The 21,047-nt window shown below is 32.9% G+C and overlaps 3 protein-coding genes and 1 long non-coding RNA gene across 6 annotated transcripts; 1 reads left to right on the top strand and 3 right to left on the bottom strand.

Annotated features, from left to right (window-relative positions):
* Positions 1 to 2,666: 2,666 nt before the first annotated feature.
* LOC105636509 (RING/FYVE/PHD zinc finger superfamily protein) lies at positions 2,667 to 10,450 on the bottom strand. The gene is made up of 7 exons (XM_012219792.4): positions 10,152 to 10,450; positions 9,408 to 9,493; positions 8,421 to 8,567; positions 8,191 to 8,299; positions 4,939 to 5,062; positions 3,584 to 3,854; positions 2,667 to 3,159 (listed from the first exon to the last, which is right to left on the bottom strand). The coding sequence occupies exons 1-7, from the start codon at positions 10,273 to 10,275 to the stop codon at positions 3,052 to 3,054; spliced, it is 969 nt and encodes a 322-aa protein (XP_012075182.1). The 5' UTR covers positions 10,276 to 10,450; the 3' UTR covers positions 2,667 to 3,051.
* Positions 7,239 to 8,184, bottom strand: LOC149497805 (uncharacterized). Its single transcript, XR_016320047.1, has 2 exons — positions 7,905 to 8,184; positions 7,239 to 7,658 (listed from the first exon to the last, which is right to left on the bottom strand). It is a non-coding gene; the product is annotated as an uncharacterized LOC149497805 (long non-coding RNA).
* Positions 10,451 to 10,874: 424 nt separating the features above from the next.
* On the top strand, positions 10,875 to 14,060 carry LOC105636510 (UBP1-associated protein 2B). Of its 3 annotated transcripts, none has more exons than XR_002284664.3 (3): positions 10,875 to 12,230; positions 13,403 to 13,482; positions 13,784 to 14,060. XR_002284664.3 is itself a non-coding variant. In XM_020680290.3 (3 exons), coding segments are annotated over exons 1-2 (1,266 nt in total). In that variant the 5' UTR covers positions 10,875 to 10,965; the 3' UTR covers positions 13,404 to 13,450; positions 13,784 to 14,060. The 3 variants fall into 3 exon arrangements, 2 of the variants coding, with proteins under 2 accessions (XP_020535949.1, XP_012075183.1); XM_020680290.3 differs by having other exon boundaries at positions 13,403 to 13,450; XM_012219793.4 differs by lacking the exon at positions 13,403 to 13,482 and having other exon boundaries at positions 10,876 to 12,230.
* Positions 14,061 to 17,544: 3,484 nt separating this feature from the next.
* Positions 17,545 to 21,042, bottom strand: LOC105636511 (uncharacterized). Its single transcript, XM_012219795.4, has 3 exons — positions 20,904 to 21,042; positions 20,081 to 20,237; positions 17,545 to 18,237 (listed from the first exon to the last, which is right to left on the bottom strand). The coding sequence occupies exons 2-3, from the start codon at positions 20,198 to 20,200 to the stop codon at positions 17,794 to 17,796; spliced, it is 564 nt and encodes a 187-aa protein (XP_012075185.1). The 5' UTR covers positions 20,201 to 20,237; positions 20,904 to 21,042; the 3' UTR covers positions 17,545 to 17,793.
* Between the last annotated feature and the right edge of the window lie 5 nt (positions 21,043 to 21,047).

Genomic DNA, 21,047 nt, shown 5'->3' with positions numbered 1-21,047 from the left:
ACCAATTGAATACTACTATATAGTTTGATATAACAAACAGAACGTTTTCTAAGAGAATTAATTTCAATAGATTTTTCTGTTGCTTCACTGTCACTGTTTTATTAAAACAAGGTTCAGGAGCTTTCTGTTGCCTAGAACAAAGAGGGAAGAGAAGAGCAAGCAATTTTGGACAACTCACTTTTGAGACGGTGGGTTTGTTTTTGTGATAAAAACCACCGAAATTAAACCGAAAACCGCTTCCTGAAATTAATTGAAACCCGCACACAAATTCGATGAACTGGAAAACCGCTCTTTGCACTTACACGTGGCAATTTCATAGGATTTTTACATTTTGGAATTTATTCATAAAATTTGATATTCCTGGTAAATCATTCCCAAATTGTTGGTATTCAGAATGAAGAAATTAAAACTCCCACTTGTTTGATCAACTTTTTTCTAAGCAAATTGAAACTTATAGCTTGGCCATGAGTAGGCCTATTTGTTGGTTGATGAATGATTGTTGTTTGAAAATATTTTTAATAACAATTGCTATTGAAATGTAAAATTATAGTTAGAGCTATAACTATTTTTATAAATTATTATGTATTATATATTTCTTTTATTTTTTAGATTAATGTGTTTCATTTTAATGTATTTAAAATATTAATTAAAATTTTTATAGTGAGATTTAATAGTTTTATATTTTTAGATAATTAAAAATAAAATGATCATGTGAAAGTTTTAATTTAAAAAAATAATTGTAGTTAATAAATACCATTCAGCTTATGATGGAAGCTGCTATAGATTAAAATTCTTGTCAAATATCTCTCGTTTAGTTGCTGGATATAAATTAGCTATCAAGTGTATGAATTAAATGAATAGAATGCCACCCAAATAGTATTAATTAGTTTTTTTTTTTTTTTTGAATTTTATTATTATTTCCATCAAATACGTTAAGTATTTTTTACATTTTATTCAAACTTATTTTACTTTTCTCCTCTCTTAAAATTAATTGAAAATCACTAAGAGTTGAATAATTAGATAAAATGCAATTTATTAGATAAAGAAATATTTTATTATAACTCAAGTCATTTAGTTCTTCTTTTAATTACCATATAAAAATCTTAAATAACAAATAGAGAATTTTTAAAATAGTAACATAAATATTTCAATTCTCCTGCTACCGGACCACATATTACCCTACCAACATCTCTTATAAAAATAATCCTAAAATCTAATTGAATTTTGGTTTTGCAACTTTAATCTTATGATGCGCTGAATTTTATGAATGACCTATTATATACTTTAATTTGTAAATTTTGATATCATTGCACATAGTTTTTAGGATTTTTTACTTCTATATAAAATATTAGTTTGATGTATAATTAGTATAGCTTTTGAAACAATAATTTTTATATATTTTTAACTATTTAATAGGTATTTAATTAATCTTATTTTGTAAATTGAAGTGTTCAATAAAATAATTCTATAAATTGAAATATTTATTATAAGTAATTTTATAAATTAAAATATTTAATGGATCAAAAATTAAAATTAAAGGTACCATAAAATTAAAATAAAAAAATTCAGAAAATTTATGTGCCTAGCCATCGAATTTTTTAAGAAAAGTTTGACATAATCCAATGAATCCACCTCTGATTTGGAAGATTCTCAAACTAAATCACGCGTAGTATCATTCAGTACCAAGTATCCATCCTGTGAAACAAAAGTTGAAATTTTTAAAAAATTAAAAATAAATAAATAAAATATCCCTGTCCTGCCCGTGAGGTTTATGTCATCTGCCACGTGGGTTTTACAAGTCTGTCGGCAGTAATCCCTCTTAAGTCTTAAGTCACCAGCAAAATTTAAAAAACAATAAAGAAAAGCAAAACCGTCTTTTCCTATATATATATATATAAAACTTTTAAAGTGAATATAGAAAATATTATTTCAATTTTTTAAAAATATTATTAAATAATAATTATTATTATTCCTAAATAACTATAACTAAAATGATAAAAAATATTAATAAAAAAATAATTTTATTAACATTAAAAAGGTTCAAATAATGATATAAATACAAAATCAGTTGTTATAAAAAAACTTTAAAACACAACTGATGGAATGAACGAGTTATAAATCAATCACTAATTAAAATCTTTATCAAACATCAATAACCAAACTATTGAGTATACAAGAATCAATTAAACTAAACCCTTTTTTAAGTTTTATTTTTAATTAAATCAAATTAAAATTAACTAAACTTATTAATAGATAAGATAAATTTTTAAATAACTAATTGAAATTAACTAAACTTAGGAATACTTCTTGCACTTACATAGACCACCAAGTCGTGCTCACCAAGTCAGAAAGGTGGCAAATTGTCCGTTTCTGTACAGGTAAACCACAGATTTTTTTTCTTTTTTCTTTTTTAAAAGTTCAGAGCTGAATTGAGCCTTATCCCCATATTACGACAGAGAAATCTACGTGTGGAAGAAGAAAGATACTGATCGAGCAAAATCTAGTCTGAACTAATGTGAAAAGTTTTTTAAATAAAAGATCTGATACAAATTGGCCATCCAAAAAAAAAAAAAAAAAAAAAAAAAAATTGTTCAGTGACAATAATAGGTAAGCTAATTTCATGTAGAAAATCCATATATCCATTATGAAAATTAACAGTGTATACATAATAAAAAAACAAATGGTTAATGCCATAAACACATCTCTAATACAGAGTGTAATTCTTTTTTGATAGATTACAGTAGAGAGAAAATATGAAGAGAAATTTTTTGTTAGTTATTTTCAGGACACCGTAGTTCACTTCTCTTTACTGATCTTACTATCATAGTACAATACGAGGAAATTTTTCACAATTTATCATTAATAGATTTGTAAATGTAATTTGAACATCATCAAAGAGCATTTGATATTCTCTTACATAGTAACTGCAGGAGGCGTTTAGTGTTGAATAAAATTCAAAGGCTTGCAGTATAGATTGACCTACCGGATAAAGTACCACTCCATCTCTACAGTATGTTATTCCTGTGATCAATGATACGGCACTCAATTTACTCATAATAGACCCAGACTCTTCAGCTGGTGAATGTGTTCTGGTGGGAGAGGCGGAGGAGACCAATCAGATCCTGTCATCTCGCCATCGACATCCTCAACAACATATTCCTGAGAAAGCAGAAGGAATAAAAGAAAAAATCAATTCATGTTGTTGAGAAATATTAATCAAATAAAATTTGCATAAACATCAGAGTTAATATGTGGTGCACAACAATTTAACAAAGATTATGTAGTGGAAAAAGAGGATTGAATCAATTATATAAAGCACCGACACTTCAGTCTTAGATGAATATATATGTGTCAGACGCATTTCCAACATGGCACAACACATTGCCAATACTAGTGTCACGTGCTAACTCCTTAAAGAATAGCTGTGTCAATGTATCTGTGTTGTATCAAATATCATGTCTTATGTCCATATCCAGTCTTAGAATGTTAACACTCAACTTTCAGCCATACGGTCAAAGTCACAAACCCCATACTGGTGAAAGACCTTGGACCTGATGAGATTAGAAGATGGTTACCCACTCACCTTTGTTAGCATCCTTTTTGCGAGTATGTGATAATGGCGTTGCCAAATTCGTTGTCCAACCATAGTAGCAACCAAAACACTATAGAATATGCCAATCACAGTAAATAGTCCTAGCACAATCAAAGCCATTATAAATAACAATGGTAACCCTGCTTCGCCAGCACCTCCTAAGCAACCGCATTCACCGGCTGCACTTGCACAGCTTTCAAAGCATGTGGTACAGTCAGTCCACATACAAAGAGTACCAGGTAAATGGCAGTCTGCACACATTCTGCAAAAATAAGAAAAGCAAATGAATTACCCAAATTATTACTAAATTGAGTTGCTAAATCTAGCAACTGCAGCTCAGTAAGATGCAAGTGATGAAAAAAATTTCATGAGTTCGCACCATTCATGTAAATGCGTGTAATACTAAAGAATGTCTAGCATCTGCTGTTTTAATGGGCTCAAGTTTAATGAACTTCGATCCCATACCAAAGCACAACTCACATATTAGTGCTCATCAAATAAATAGACATTCCTTCGGCACTTCATTTATTTTTTGCCTAGTAATCCAGTACAATAGCACAAAGGTAGATTTTTTTTAAGGCACATTGTTGTACCAGTGACATCCATTATGATTATCCTCTCCAGTCACCATACCTTACAATGAAGGAGAGGAGAGGAGAAAGAAGGCTGAACCAATCTAGCAAGACAGTTTGTCACTTCTAATTGCTTATTTTGTGCAGTAAATCAGTTGATAAAACAATTTGATAAATTTCAAGGTTGAATTCAATTTGCTTTCAAATTTCCTCCATCCTTTCCTCTGCATAGACAGGACAAAATAGGCAAGCAAAACAAAAACAAAACCCTAGTGCAATATATAATAATTATGAAAAGTAGAAGAACTAACGGAAGTACATACATCATCCTTTAAAAAAAAAAAAGTGTACATGCATGACAGTCACTGTAGTTCGCCTTAAAGTTAACAAGGAAAGAACACAATCAGAAAAGACTTTTTCATCTTAAACTTGGAGAAAAAGGAGGGTGGGTTAGCTCTATGGGCCTGGATATAAAAGAATTATTATAGCAAGAAAGTTTTGCAAAAATGTTTTCAAGATTCTTCAACATCTAAGAAGACATTTAAAATTCCTCATTCCTTCCACTGAACATTCAGAAGCAATGGTAAACCAAATGTGTGTCTCTCCCCAATATGATAATCCTTATAATCTACCAAGCAAAAACAAATTAATTGTTCCAGATACCAAACAGTCAAGATCAGTCTAAATTCTAATACTCATAGCTCTCTTAAAGATCAAACCAAATGAAAGAACAATATCATTTGCATCAGCTTTTGAAATAAATAAAAGAGATACCCAGGCTGGCAGCAACAAAGACATAATTCTCGACAAGGCTGAGCCAAATCACTGCGAACTCTTCGATCATAACAAGTAATGAAGCAGCCAGACAGCCCCAGCAAAGCAAAAAATAATAGTGCTCCTGTACAGTAAAACATTCATGTAAAGGTACCATCCACATAATCAGGCCAAAAGTTGTAATAGCTAATACACTAATCCTTAAAATTAAGAAATGTCTAATACTGTTTTATCTTTAATCTAAATTACGAACTTCAATGAAAATTTCTAACTTAGCAAGCAACAAAAAAGATCCAATCCATGAATCATAACTAGAAAAAGGAAAAATATCCACCAAGAATGACCAACTGTTGCAGTCAGCTCAAGGTGAGATAACACAGAGCAGAACTAGAATGCTCTGTGACAATATATAAAGTTTCTGTAGGCTGAAAGGTAAATTCACAAAATCAAAACTAAGCCAACTATTGCATAGTAATGATTATTGGGCAGTAGAAAAAAAAAAAATATCATGTCCATAATGCATGCTAAACATAGGAATAGAAATCCGAATGAATGCAATCCAAATTCCTATTCCATGGTGCATGCTAAATATAGGAATAGAAATTATATTCCATATTCCATTCCATTCCTCACTCCATTACTAAACATAGCCTTAGCGTAGCAGAAAAGAAATATTAAGACATTCACAGAAATCCAAGAAATGATAAAAAAGGAACAGGTGCATTGAGTTCTGACCAATTAAAATATGTACAATAACACCATATGAGCATAAGTTAATGCACAGTCATCTGACATAGTTATATGGGTGCATCACCAATGCAAAAGTAAAGTTGCAGAGGTGGAAAGAAGAGTGAAAATGTGATGTGGTGTACGGACGGAAGCTATTTTAAATTATTTTGTGTCATGTCAACTTATAGAATGTTTGGTTCTAAACAAAGCTGTCGAAAAGAGGAGGGGAAGAAATCATATATCCAGCATTTAACAATATCACATAATAGATCACATGAACAAAACAGAAAGTGCATTAACAAGGGAATTGATCAGTTGAGAATCAGTTATTGTCACTGCGTACAGATGGCAAAATTTTTTTTCCTTTGTTTTTTTTTAAAAAAAAAAAGAAAGTAAAAGTTGACTTGAGCTGCCCATATAAATGTCCCTCTCTTGACAGGGCTGGTATAAAACCCATCATTTTTCTCCCTTAGATAACTACTTGCAAGATAATAACGTAAGAGAAAGAAAAGGATACAAAAAAGTGAAACAAACATATTATGCAAACACATACAATAATCTGCCAAATCAAATGGGGAAGAGGACAATAGTCACCTGTATGTCAATTCAAAATGCAATTCTGGACCTTGTGAAAGAAGAAAGAGAGAGAATTGTGGGTGTTGGAAGGGGAGAAGATGGACATGGCCTTGTTTATATGAAGCGGGGCTGGTTAACAGCCACCTTACTACTTGACAAAAGGGTTAGACGGAGTTTCCGCGCCGCGGGGGGGGGGGGGGGGGGGAGGAGATGGGAAGAAAAGACAAAAAAATACAAGTAAAGACAAATATATGAAAAGTACTGATAAAGACAACATCTTCAATCAAGGAGCTAGTTATGCAGAAGAACTCAGGCAAAATAAGGCAGCAACACCTGATAAAGACTAGCAAGTGCAGAATTTACTTCTAGCAAGCACGAAGAGTAACAAAGAAAGGCAATGGCTTACTCAAAGATTTGATCTCAGGACTTAGCTTTTTTTATTTTTTCCTTCGTTCGTCAGTTAGTATAATTTGCAATTCTCCTTTTTACATTCTCGTCGTCAAAAGTATGAAGCAGAGCGAAAAAAAGGCAAGGTGTGAACAGATGTTTGCTCTCAGGACTCACTTTCTTTCCAACTATAATAAAATAAATGTTGGAACCCTCCTTTTTTTTCCTTCAAATTCTCATCTTCAATTTTGGAGTTCCCTACACAATTCTATTGCCAAAGGCTTCTTAAGTTTTTTTTTTTTTTTTTTTTTTTTCAAACTTAAGGGATTTTCTAAATCCATATTATAACTTTGGAGTTTTAACTCCATCTCCTTTAGGTTTATATTTCTTTAACTCTTTAAATCTTGAGTTTCTAACTCATGTCCAATTCATGAAGTTTTCAACTTATCAAATTCATGGAGTTCCTAACTCCACCTTTATATTTATTTACAATAACTAAAAGTCAATTTCTTTTGAAGAAATAAATACACCTCAAAATAGTTGATTAATTGAACTTGTTAAATGATTTAACTTAGTTTAATTAATAAGCAAATTAAAGCCTAAATAAGTTGATTAAAATAAGATTGAAACTTTCATTCATTTGATTAAATAAGTCAATTAAAATGAAAGGAAGCTTCAAAACTAACTCTAGTTTATGTCTAATTTAAAACCAAAGATTTGTACATCCATGAAGTATTGAATTTCAACCAATGGAACTTTAGTCAAAAGAAAATAAAATCTAAAACCAAATGAACTAAATTAAAGTCAAAAATAAAAATGAAGAACCACTATCGTTTGATACAAAAAGTGGATATCTGGACTTATCTTTTTTTTTTTTTTTTTTTGACCTGAAGTCATGCCAATTGTTCTATTAATCTAAAAAGTTAATAAATGGCAAATTAAAATTCTTTTGGATTATGAATGCCTTGACTCCAGTAAAAAGGCAGCTTGACTGTCCCCCCAAAAGCAGCTCCAATTCTAAAATCAACCTAAAATTTTAAAAAAAAAAACACTTAAAATCATAATAGCTATAGGTAGAACCAAAGTGCTTCTCTTTGAATCAAATGATTGCAATTAAGGTGATACAGTTATGAATGGGACCTACCTACGATAATAAAAAAGCTTCAATTAGTATCATATACACGTCATTACATTTAGTTTGGTTACTGTCACTTTGGATAATTTAATTTGTAATTTTTGGTGAAAAAGATACATAATGGAAAAGTAGAACTAACCCCAACCAATGTTTAATATTTGGCATGATAAACCAAGGCCAAAAAGTTTTGCAACTTTATGTGGCATGAAAATAAGGGAAAGTATGAAGCTCTAATCATGAAACACTTGAGGCATTTTTCTGCACCATTAAGGAGCAAATAATAAGACCATGAGTAGATCCATAAGAACAAGTCTCTTTACTAAAAAGACTTCAGACATAGAAAATTATGGGGAACAATGCCACCTAACATAAGAACACATTTGGAAGCATTTTGATAAATATTAGTTCAAGCTCTTGAGTTTTACCACATATGTAATAGAAGCTAAGTTCACTATCAAAGCCCCAAGCATGGCGAAGCCAGGATTGCTGGTAACTATCAATTAAATACACCAAATATGCAAGAGAAGCAATTACCTGGACACAAAGAACATAAAGATATAACAATAAATTTTCTGAACATGAGGAACAAATGAAAATAAGTATAGCAAACACATTAAAATTTAAAAGAATTGATGTTAGGAAACTGATAACCTACAAGCTGAACAGCCAGAAAAATAAATGCAATATCTCTAGTCACAAAGAATCGAAATTTCAAAGTCCGCCATTTCCTATCAGCAGCAACATGAACTCTCAAATGGTAAGGGGCCTTGCAGGTTGTGCAATGAGCAAATGCAAACCCTTCCTGCAAACATAAGAAAGAAATTACTGCAACAATTGCAAAAGATCAAGATATTATAACTTCACCAAAAAAGTGAATGGGCATGCATGTCCAATTAACTTATTAGATTGGCTAAAACAGTAAAAACACAGCTTATGGTAAAAGATCAACTTTTTCTTCATCAGCCATCAGTAGTTTATGAAACTCGAAATGAAAACTAAAGGAGGTGAATGGCTACAAGTAAGATGAGATACTGCTGTAAATATGTACAAAACAATCTATATCAGCCTCCAGATAGCCAAGTTTAAAATCATTTATGCAATAACACATCAATTCAGCCATGAGAAGGGGACAACAAAGTGTGTCCATATCAAATATGAATAAGGTCTCCATTAAGCCAAGTTAAGACTGCTAAAGCATCACATTAATCAATAAATAAGAACTAATGCATTTTACATGAACATAATGTATGTTGCACAGAAAAAATAATGGATGCAACAGTGAAGTGCACAAACACGTGACATTGTATCATTTCAATGAAGTGCCTCTTACAAATATGCAAACCTACTTCAAGTACTACCAAAGGAGATATACTGAAAAGAAAACTTAATAATTTTACAGCATAGACCCACATGAACAAGCTCGAGGGCATGTTTAACTTTGATCAACACCACTGATTATTCATTGGCCTCTCAGAAAGGCTTCAGTGGGATCACAAGAGACTTAGGTCACAAAATGCAGTTGCATGGAATGCAAGCAATAGTGGATGATCTGTAACAGATACACCTATATCACTAAGCTCACACAAGCAATGATTTTACTAAATTAGGAGTCAGGATAGAGAAATGAAGATGGCGATCATACCCTCACAGCTCTCCAATGGTCCAAACATTCCCGATGTACATACTTTGATGTTCCCTTGCATTTGCATGGTGCGATAAAATCTCTACCTAAGGGAGGAAAAGGTATGAAATAAACCCGATCAGCCTGAAATATTCAAGTGAACTCCAGAGTCCAAAACGTATTAATAGAGCATGTAAAACAAAAGCTACAAAAAAAAATGCAGGTATTCTTAAGATCAAATCATTTCATCAAAGCTCAGATGCTGGAAAAAAAGTTATCTTAGTTACCAAAATCTTAAATATTGAACAAAAACAAAATCGACAAAAATCATAATTAATGACAAATTTGTACGCTTTCCAAAAAAAAAAAAAAAAAAGCCTCCAAAAGAAAACTGACAATCATAACGGCAAAAGGATTGAGACTCAAGTGATATTATTTCACCCAATTTTCCACTGTTGTCGCCGTCAGTGGTTTAAGATAAACATCATTACGGCAATAATAATAACAACAACAACAATACTAAAGACAGTAATACCAAAAATGAAAAATGACAGCCTAAACAACAGTCTCACCAATCTAGAATGCTGAAATATTTCCAAATTTCTATAATCCAGAGACCAGGAAAAGAGAGGAAACAAGTTTCAAACTTTTTCAACTTTCCGATTAACCAAACAGAAAATTAGTAACAATAGAAGAACGAAATATAAATTTGTGCAACCTAAGCGAGCAAATTTTAGGGGGTGAGAAGCAATATTAACAAAATACCGTCGGTTTCGAGGCAAATTCGGCACTGAATTTGCTCGCCGGGGCCAGCCTCGAGGTCGATCTCGCTAGGCTCGGCGATCGGAGGAGGAGGGATAAGGGGGGAAGAGTCTGCGTCATCAGCCATTGGAAATTGATCCAAAGAGACAGATGACAAGTTATTGAGAAATTATGGATTTCATGGATTTCCAAACTCTGTGTTAGTGAGTTTGGAGAGCAGGAGAGGTATGTAGGTCTACTCTCTGACCTTTGCTAGCGGTTTTGTTTGCAGAATGAAGAAATTAGAAATAGAAGCAAAAGTGAAGTTTGTTGTTTACCTCACATGTCTTCATCTTTCGACTTTTTTACTGTTATATCCTTTCACCTAAATAATTTGTAATTTATTTTTCTCTCCACCTATAAATAAATAAATAAATAATTTATTAACTTTCTATGAAACTGAAATCATGAAATGTATCTTTTATGATACACAGGAGATTTTACAATAAGAAAGATGTCAGAGTAATATATGGAGTTCTTCAATTTGTTCAGAATTAAATTACAATTTTTGTTTGAGGAAATTAAATTACAAATTTTAATCAAAATATCATTTCATCAATTGGATAAATTAAAATTTCCCACATTTATTTCATATTGTCAATATTATCAATTGGAAAAAGATATTAATTTATTTTATATTACTTGTAAATAATAGAGGACAAAGGTCGCCAACTGTAACTTTCCATTGAGAATCAGATAACCGTAACTTATACAATACCTTCCGCTTAATACCCACACCTTATCCTTCTCTCTCTTCGGTCTATCTCAGTTGTCTCCAATGGCGAAAACCCAAAAACCCAAGAAAATAAAACTGGTAAAAGTATCTGATGCTAATTCCAAACAAAACCCCCTTCAAAAACCCAATTTAAAGAAACGTAAGAGTGAAACCTTCGCCTCATCACCTGCTGCCGCCGCCACCGCCAGCAGCTGTCCTCCCAAAAATACTCAAACAGATTCTGATTCAGATTCCGACTCTAGTTCAAATTCCCATTTTGATTCCGACCCCGTTGATATCCCAACCCTCCTTGAACCCTACACCAAAGAACAGCTTATCGAACTCATATCTATAGCTGCTACAAATAACCCCTCTATTTATCCCCTAATTAATGAACATGCTGACCGGGATGCCTCCCACCGGAAAATCTTCGTCCATGGATTTACTTGGGACACCACGCGTGAAAACGTTCTCTCTGCATTTGAACCCTTTGGTGAAATCGAGGAGTGTAATGTTGTAACGGATAAAGTCACTGGAAAAGCTAAAGGGTACGGTTTCGTCTTGTTCAAGACGAGAAAGGGAGCAGCTATGGCCTTAAAAGATCCAAAGAAGAATATAAATAATCGGTTTGCAAGCTGTCAGTTGGCATCTATTGGTCCAGCGGCTAACGTAGGTAAAGATCAGGAAGTTGGAGCTAGGAAGATATATGTGAGCAATGTGCAAGTGAATGCTGATAAAGAAAAGTTGAAAGCTTTCTTAGCTAAATTTGGAGAAATTGAGTCTGGGCCAATAGGATTTGATAAAGAAACGGGAAGGTCAAGAGGGTATGCTTTGTTTGTTTATAAAACGGTAGAGGGAGCTAAAAGGGCATTAGAGGAGCCTCACAAAATGTTTGAGGGTCAGCAGTTGCATTGCTCTATAGCTACGGAAGGGAAGAACAAGACTAATCAGGTGCAAATGCAGCAACAACAGCAGGTGAAGCAGCAATCACAAGATCAGATGTTGGCAGCAGTAGCAGCAGCACAGAATTTGGCATTGTTTGGACAGCAACCTGGGATTAATCCAGTGTATGGTGGGTTGTTGAGTAATCCGGCTGCTGCTGCTCCTGCTGGCATGATTAATCCATTGATGGTTGGTGCAGTGAGCCAAAGTCTTGTGCCAACAAGTCAAATAGGTGGGCTGGGACTTGCAACTCAGTCAGTGCTTGGGACTTATGGGGCAGGAAGGGGATTGCAACATGTTTACTCAAACACACAGACAGGACAGGGTGGGGTGGGTAGGGGTCAGGGACTTGGCAGTTCATTTGCCGGATATCCACCATATATGTGGTATGATTTACTTAAGCCAGGTTTATATAATTTTATTTATTTGTTTAATTCTATGACCTTATTTTTTTATGCATGCGTAATTTTAGTTTTTTTGGTACATTGTGAAAATTATTGCTTTTGTAGATTTGGAACAACTAAAATTTGGTACAGGTCATGGACTGTAATTGTGCATTCTTAGCTGAAAATTATGCATGCACATTTTAGCATATGATATGGAATAGGACAAATTCACTTAAATTTCACTTTGTGCAAAGATTGAGGTCAAAACTGTCTCATTTTCTGGACAGATTATATGTTATGCATTTTAATTAATTCTTGCTTGAATGCTTATTAATGAGGCTTTAATTATTAGATTCAAGTTTCTTTGTTTCTTTTTCACCACATTCATTCATTTCACATTCCTATATTTTATAAAGCTGAAGGTTTGCATATTTTCACTCACGCTTCTTCTTGTCCCTTGCAAAGTTACAATGTTTGCTGATGTAACTGTTTGAGGTAGGAGCGAGAGAAAACAAAAACAAAAAGATAGTAGTAAGGCTGAAAGCCTTTGAGTTCGTATTGCATTTACCTAGGATAGCAAATTCTAGTAAACTTTAGTCTCAGGATGAGAATGAGAATGAAAACTACTTATCCTAAATGATAATCTTGAACCCACTGAGTATTTGTTATTAACAAGATATCTGTGGTCTGCAAAATAGCTGGACTGAATATATAAACTGCTGCTTAATATTATAGTACATGTGTCCTTATTAAACCTTATCTTTTTTGTACTCTCATTTCCTTTACATACCTGCATCCAAATCTCCATATGGGACACCATTCACATACATAACTCTTTCATTTCTCTTATTCTTTCTTTCTCCTTTGTAAAAACTAGCGCATTTTGGTTTTAACAATCTCCTTTATCTTCATTTTGATGGACTTCTCCTTTTCCTGTAATTCGTTACCTAGCATTTTCTCTTCTCATGTCATCATTTCACTCCTGGAAATTGCTGCTTTCGTAATTTTAAACACAAATTCTATCAAGGGCCATTGTATGCTATTCCCAAAATATTTTCACTCTAGCATTCATAATCAAAATTTATCTCATTTTACAGGTTTATTTTATTCAAGTGTTTCTAATTCTATTCATCACAAGGTTTTCAATTTTTCATCTCGTTAATTGCATGCAGATTTGGATCCCAAGCTTAAGACCAGTGCGGGTAGATGGCTTGTAATTGGTCAGTTTTAAACTATAGTTGTTTAACAAAAGGTTTGTTCATTGGATGGTAATCCATCCATGAAAAGCAAAGTTTCTGTTACAAGTTTTGACTAATGACCATTGGCTGGGTCAACACAAAGCAACTTCAGTTTCTCTTTTTTTTTTTTTTTTGGGTGATCTGCTCGCCAATTTTCTTTTCATTCTTTTTGTTGATGTTTATTATATCTAGTTTTATATTCTCAATACTTTACTTGCAAGTTTGCATGTTTTTAATAATTTTTTTTGGTTTGAGAGGTCAATGATATTTTATTTTTCTTAACTCCCTTTAAATGCTTGGGCTCCATATTTGCAGATGATTTGCTGCAGAGCTTGAGGAATGATGTCCATGTACCTTTGGGGAATATTTACCTAGGAAGTTATTGTGGGCCAATTGCTAATAGAAATTTGCAGTTGGACTGAATTTCTCATAGTTTACAATCTTCTATAGCCAAGCTAAAGCAGAACTTGGCAAACCATTTCTCTTCTTCTTAACCTTCATCATTTCGTTCTTCCTTGTTTCCATCTTAGACCTGCTTGTTGTAAGATTTGACAACTTTGGTTTCCTTATGAAATTTTAATTTTATTGTTTATTGGCCCTTTTTGCCCATTGCTTCTGATTTCTTTTATTTACATTGAAATTTGGCCCTGTGATGTTTTTTTTCTTTTTGTTTTTTATACATTTGGCAATGCATACTCTAATGTTCATCATTAGCAGACAATTTGGATATGCTGGACAGACAGTATTTCTTTCATGTAGAACTTTCACTTATTCTACTTTTGTTATTTACTTCAAAGTCCAAACATATTCAGCATTGTTAGATTAGGTAATTTGTTTATACTAAAATCTTTCATCTAATATTTAGATAGCTATAGGCTTGTAATTAATATTTTCTTCTTTTCTTTTCTTTTTTTAAAATATTTTTTCCAAGTATCAATTTTAAGAATATAATTATCATGATTTGAAATATACAAAATTTTTATCTGTTGTATTCTATAGATATGCATCTTATGAGTGATTTGGAATTAAACTACTGGATAATTTGATAATTTGTCATGGGAGCACGAAGTTGAATCCGGTGACACAAAGTCGCTACTCAGAAAGCCCTCATTTTTGAAGGGCTTAATGACCAAAAAGAGTCCATGCCCTCTTTTTTTTTTTTTTGTCAATTTTGACCAAACTGCTAATTTTGTTATTTTTAGTCTAATTTGAAAAGTTAGTTGCAATTTTTAGCCAGTTAGGCAAATTTGATTATGTAATATTTTATTACTAAATTAGATTTTTGTAAAAATATCTGCTATTCTTTTACGTTTTAATTTCTCCTCCTTGTCTCCTTTCCCTTTCTTTTCTCCTTATAGCCATTTCAAGTTATATCTTCTCAGGTTCATCTTTGTTATTTGTATCATTGTATATTCCTCAGCTTCAATTTAAGTGATCCAAATTGTCAAAGTCTTGGATTGAATCTCCAGAGTCAGATCTTTGTGCCCTTGATTCTTCAATCGATATGCTCCACTCTTTGTCTTGCTCTTGTTATTTAGAATCAAACCTAGAACTCCCTTTATGTGCTCTTTAATCGGGTTATCTGGGTGCTATATTTATGAACTTGAGAAAGTTGACTTTGCTTATGGTTGACTTCTATTAATTGAGTGTCATTGATGGGGTTTAACTGAGTCTTTTTCTTGGTAATTCAATGATATGAAAGACAACTGGGTTTGATCAAGTGAATATTGTGGCGGATTATTGTTATTTCTTCTCAGTGATAATGGATTTGAACCATTTGAGGAGGAAAAAAGATGGAATAGAAATTTTGTTTTCAACTTTGAGTTTTCCAGGAATCAAAGTCTTGACAAAGCATTGCTGGCACTAGATGGGAGCAATGCTGGATAGGGAGAGAAAGAGGGACTAGGGGTGGGGATTTACTTTTGAAAACTATTTTTTATTTCAATTATGATCAACCTTTGAAGGTTTAATCAAAATTGAAAAGAAGCTCTGGGATTTTTTTTTTTATTTTATTTTGTTGTTAGGCATTTTATAAATATGGCTTACTTGTTTAAGGATTGGCTTAGCCATAGTTATTAAAGGTTAGCACGCAAGAGCTTGCACCTCAAAAATCCACAAGCCGCGACCTCACTGGGGCTATTGCCTTTGGGTAGAGGCACATGCCTTTTTTGCGGTTTTCTATTCCCACCCCCAAAAGCCCCAAAGAGTTAACTGTGGTTTTCTTTTCAATGTTGTCTAGCTAGCATCTCTTTACATAAGATAGATAATAAATAAAAAGAAATAGAATGCAACACAAGATCCAGTAATGTGCTCTGCAATCCAGCCCCCACTCCATCTAGTGCTCACCTCCTGCAATCCAGGCTCCAGCCAGCAGCCATTCAAATATGTTTCTCTTAATTTCTCTTACTATATTTGCATTTTTTTTTTCTTTTATTTTTACATGTTCTTAATTCTACTTTCTTCCCTTTTAACTCCATTTATCTTAAAATATAGACTGTTATTCTGCTGGTTTGTTTTTTCTGATTTATGCATGTTCTGTTTCCATGTTTTTCTGATTTTGTTTTTCTTTTTTTTTTTTCTCTGATATCTAAATATAATTTTCATGTTTATGTGTGTTTTATTTATTTATTTTATTTTTGCACCTCCTCGCTCAGGAAGCATGCACCTAGGCTGCCCTTTAATTACTGGTCTCATCTGTATTTGTACTAGACTTTTACTTGTTCTGGATCAGAATATCTAATTTAGTTAAAATTTAGGATTTCAAGGTCAAGCAAAAAATTGGTTTTACAGTGGGTAGAGAGTTGGATTTTAAGCTTGGATGCTTGTAAGTGCAATTTTATATCAACTACTATATTATTGTTCTGCCTTTCTTGGGTTGAGAAAATAGATTTTTACCCTTCTCTGTTGTCCTGGAAATTGCTGTTATTATTTTTTTGCCCTTCACATTTTTGCTTTTATGAATATGTGAATGCCAAAACATCAACTTGATCGAGCAATTATTTTTAGTTATAAGATGAGCTTGCTATTGCAAAATTAGAAAAACAATATGCAGGCTGTTTTTATTTTGTCTCTTCTCTGAGATGGTTAGCAAATGCTGTGAACTGAACTTCAATGGAAAATGATTCTTGTGCCTTGCCCATATTTTTGAGAATATTTTTTCTGGTTGGACGTCTATTCTCCAATGTTCTCCTTTTCTATTTATTTTTTATTTTCTTTTGATGTGCTTGTTTGCGTCCAATTTCATTTTGGATCAAATGAAATACATTCAAATGAAACCAAAATGAGCCAAACCGAACCGGTGGCCATGTCTGGTTAGTTTAATTGATAAGGAATAATATTTATTGTCCTTACCAACTGAATTATTTCAGGAATACTAAAAGTCACATATTTTAAAATTCATTTAATATGTTGGATCACGTCAAAAACGGAGGCAAGTAATATAATATTAACAAACTCAGACCGCAATCTGAAATTATAATAACCTGTTTGTAATTTAGGGAAATTGTAATACTATAAACAAAATTTAGGGAAATTGTAATTTAGGATCAGAATAACCTGTTTTATTATTGCATTTTGTTCTAAATACAGTGAAACAAAACATTTATTTTTTCAGAATCAAATAAAGCCTTAAAAATTTTCCTACAGTGTTATTAAACCCAGCTTGAACATTGATTCGGCTAAAGAATGGGATAGCTGGATCATTGGTTCAATTAATATGTAATAAAAATATTAATAATATATATTAATTAAATAATAATAATAATAATAAAATAAATATAATATCAAAATATTAATAATATAATATCATTGGATCATTGGTTTAACTATAGGTAAATCGATTCAATTGGATCTCTTCTTTAAATAGTTCAAAAATAAAATCAGTCTTGGTTTTAAAATCAGTACTCTTTTCATCTGCAGTAAAATTATGGATTCCTTCATATACTTGCTTATTCTTGCATTTATTTTCTAAAACAATAAACATTTTATTAAATGCAGTTTTAGGTAAAAAAAAAGGAACTAAGAATGAAACAAATGGGCACTAAATAAATCAGCTCTAACAAAACAAGGAAAGGAAATTGCTGATGAATTCTACAAGTAAGCTTTGATTAAATGTTGCTAAGATAATCACCACATCTTCTCGAATTGATCATTTCCCGCAGCTCACAGTTCTACAGTACTCTAATCATGCAAACGAAAATAAAATAATTATGCATAACATGTTTGTCCTAAGAAGGCTACCTCATAATCTAAGTAGTTCCATAAAAAGTTAGAGAACAAGTCACAGGAAATAACGTATTTGAGGAGCCTCTACTATTTTGTCTATCTCACTTCTTCCTCTTCTTTGGGGGCTGGAGGGCTTCCTCGTCTTCATCCTCCTCATCTTCATTCTCTACCTCCTCAACTTCCTCCTCATCTTCTTCCCCACCATCGTCGTCGTCGTCATCATCATCGTCGTCATCGTCATCATCTTGATCCTCACCATCTTCTTCATCATCATCATCCTCTTCCTCTTCTCCATTCTCTTCTGCTCCACCCCCAGGACCCTTTTTAGAATTGCTCTTGTTGTTGTTAGGGTTGTTGCCGTTGTCTCCTCCATCTTCAGATGATATTTCCTCTTCGCCTTCTCCAAATCCACCATCTCCATCGTCGTCGTCATCCCCATCGTCTTCATCGCCATCATCTCCACCTGCATCAACTGGCTTGATCTGCCTGTTTGTGTTATCTCCTTTCATCCTGGGTTTGTTAGTCAGCAATGAACCAATAGGGTCCTGAAAACCAAATTTAAGAAGTACATTCCGCAGCAGGTCAAAGCAAAGTGTTAGGCAATACCAATTACACAAAGCAATTAAGCATAGTTTTTAAAAATTAGCCATATAAAGAAGACAAATGGTGTTTATTCCCTGTTAACCATAATCTATCTCACAAAATTAGACGACCCAAGCGAAACTTAATACTTCTCCCCACCCCTCCTGAGTTGAGATCACCAAAAATTATAGTCAGTGATATCATTTTAAATTGATTCCCATTTTCATCCATAAAAACTTTCTTTAAAAAAAAAAACACACATCACCGTTCTTTCGGCCTTAGTTTATCATCATTTAACATGTGTAAAAACTGGTTAAAGGATCATTTTCACTGCTGCCTATAATAGTTCAGGACATTTGATTCTTGTTTAGTCCATCTCACAAAAGCTTTACCAGTGTGTATGCGAAGTTTGTAATTTCATGGGAAAAATACTCCATCAGATTAATAGAATTTACATAAAAGTGCAGAAATAAATGAGAGCATTTGGGAATTGGGGGCAAAAACTATCTTATTTAAAGAGAGTCAAAAAACCAAGAGCTGAATGCCTTATATGACCATAAACTATATTATTTCAGGGGAAGAATAGCCAGCATAGATTCTCTTTAAAAAAAGAAGTGGGGTGACATTGCCTCTATGCCAGTAGAATATGCTGCCCCCACGATAAGGAAAAGTAAATAATTTGATAAATGAATTATGTCATTCAACTTTCATCATCAGAGGCATCTTTTCTTTTCGCCCACTTTTTCCAATTAGAAACTAGATGCAATCTTGCAGAAATTAAGCTTATCATCCTTGTAGCATCCTAAATTTACATAATCTATTCCTTGAGCTTGAATCCTTGAATAAATTGTACAAAAGAAATACTCATCCAAATCCCATATATACATATATAATCACCATGATTGAACAGTCTAATATAATATATCCAAAATTTAAAATTTCATTTTCCCCTTTCTGTTACTACGAATTTTTCTCTCAAATAAAACAAAAAAGGAAAAAAAAAAAAAAAAAAAGATTATGCTATAAAGTCGACCAAATTTCCCACCGCAAATAAAAATAATTGCAGAAGAGGACAACCCATGAACAAGAAATAGACCAAAAAAATTAAATTAAAAAAATTTGCATATAGTATTACAAAATTAAACCATGAGGAGCAACATGTATTTATTTTTTTTGGAAAACAACAAATCATCGAATTACACGTGTCAATAAGACAGACTATGAGATGTAGAGCATCGTCAAAAGAATATTCCAAACCATGCCTTGTTATAAAACAATATCTATGTTTCTCTTCCGTTTGACTGATCTGACCTGTCCTACTATAATTAGTAGTTAATTACAAACTGGCAAAAAAAAAAAAAAGATAATATATTATATTTCAATCGGCCACACGTGTAAGAAACCTAGTCTCAAACTGCATCATAAACTATGGTTAAACATTCTCTTCCAAATGCAGACTGCTTCAACCCCACTGCGCACTTTAGCGCAACCCAACCTAGACATGACTAACTCGGATCAAAAAATGAGGGAAAAAAACTGGGCGATTGGCGCACGTTAAACGTACGGAAAAGACAAGGAAAAAATAAAAAAGCCAATCCCAAAAGTCATACAGCGCAAGCTAACAATATATGATTGCGCATATTAGCAGAAAATAGAAAGTTGAAGCAGGTAACGATACATGTAACATAAGGCCGTACCAACAATCGACCGTCCGAGAAGAAATTGAAAATATTAAATTTAAAGAAAAAATAAGGAAAATAAGCATGTTAGAAGATTTATCAGAAGAAAAGGCACACTTTAACTTACCTGGGCTAAAAGCTGAGCTTTGAGCAGGGCCGAAACTAGCAAACTTGCTACAGCATCCCCGGCGTACGTTAGCACACCGTTACCTAGCGTAACGGTCACTGAGCTGTAGTTAGCCTCCATTTGCGTGCTTTGAAAAAGGAAAACAAATAATAGAGACCTGCAAAAACATGACAATGAACTGATGACCATTAGATCTAATTAAAAATCTAATTGAGCCGTCAGATCTCACACCATAAAATTGAAATAATTTAAAAAAAATGCTTCTCCAACAGTGGTAAAAGTTCGAATAGAGAAATAATAAGGATTTTTTTATTTTTAGAAAAATAATAATACTGAAAAGATGTACTTTTCAAGAGAATAAAGACAAGAAAGCACTTTCAGTGAAGGAAAAACTCGCCGGAGAAGATTTTAACGGTGTACTTGGAAGATATTAGTCAAAATTCAACCGAAAATTGAAGATTTTGACATAATAATTGCACCGAAACAAGTAAAAGCTTAACCGAAACGATTAAAATCTTTCAAAACGTTGATTTCATAGCAGAAATGGAAATTCCTAATCTTTTATAACTAAATTTTTGGAAAATAAACGAAAATTTTCGTTGAGAAAGAACGAAAAGAGGAAATTAAAGCAAAACGAGCCTAAAAATCATCAGAGATAGACATAAAACTCTCGGAATCGTTAGTAAAGAAGAAATTCACAGCATAAAGTGGTTAATAATCCAAAAAGTCGAAAAGAATCTCGAATTGAAGAAACTAAAACAAGAGATCACTACAAACTGGCAATTCGAAGAAAAATAAAGCTAATCATGAAGCGAAACCTTACCAGAAATCAAGATCTGAGCAGAACTATAGCAGATCTGGAGGTTTGAAGCTCTAAAACCTCGAGAAATAAGCGTGGGATGCTCCGTTCATTTTGCACCGTTCGATCGTGATCGTAGAGACACAGAGACACCAAGTTATAGAAAAA

Source organism: Jatropha curcas, chromosome 3 (assembly GCF_041381405.1).
Source record: "Jatropha curcas cultivar XTBG-Jc1 chromosome 3, XTBG_Jcur_1.0, whole genome shotgun sequence".
Lineage (NCBI taxonomy): Eukaryota > Viridiplantae > Streptophyta > Magnoliopsida > Malpighiales > Euphorbiaceae > Jatropha > Jatropha curcas.
Note: the sequence above shows the minus strand (reverse complement) of the source record. Positions and strands in the feature narration are given on the sequence as shown.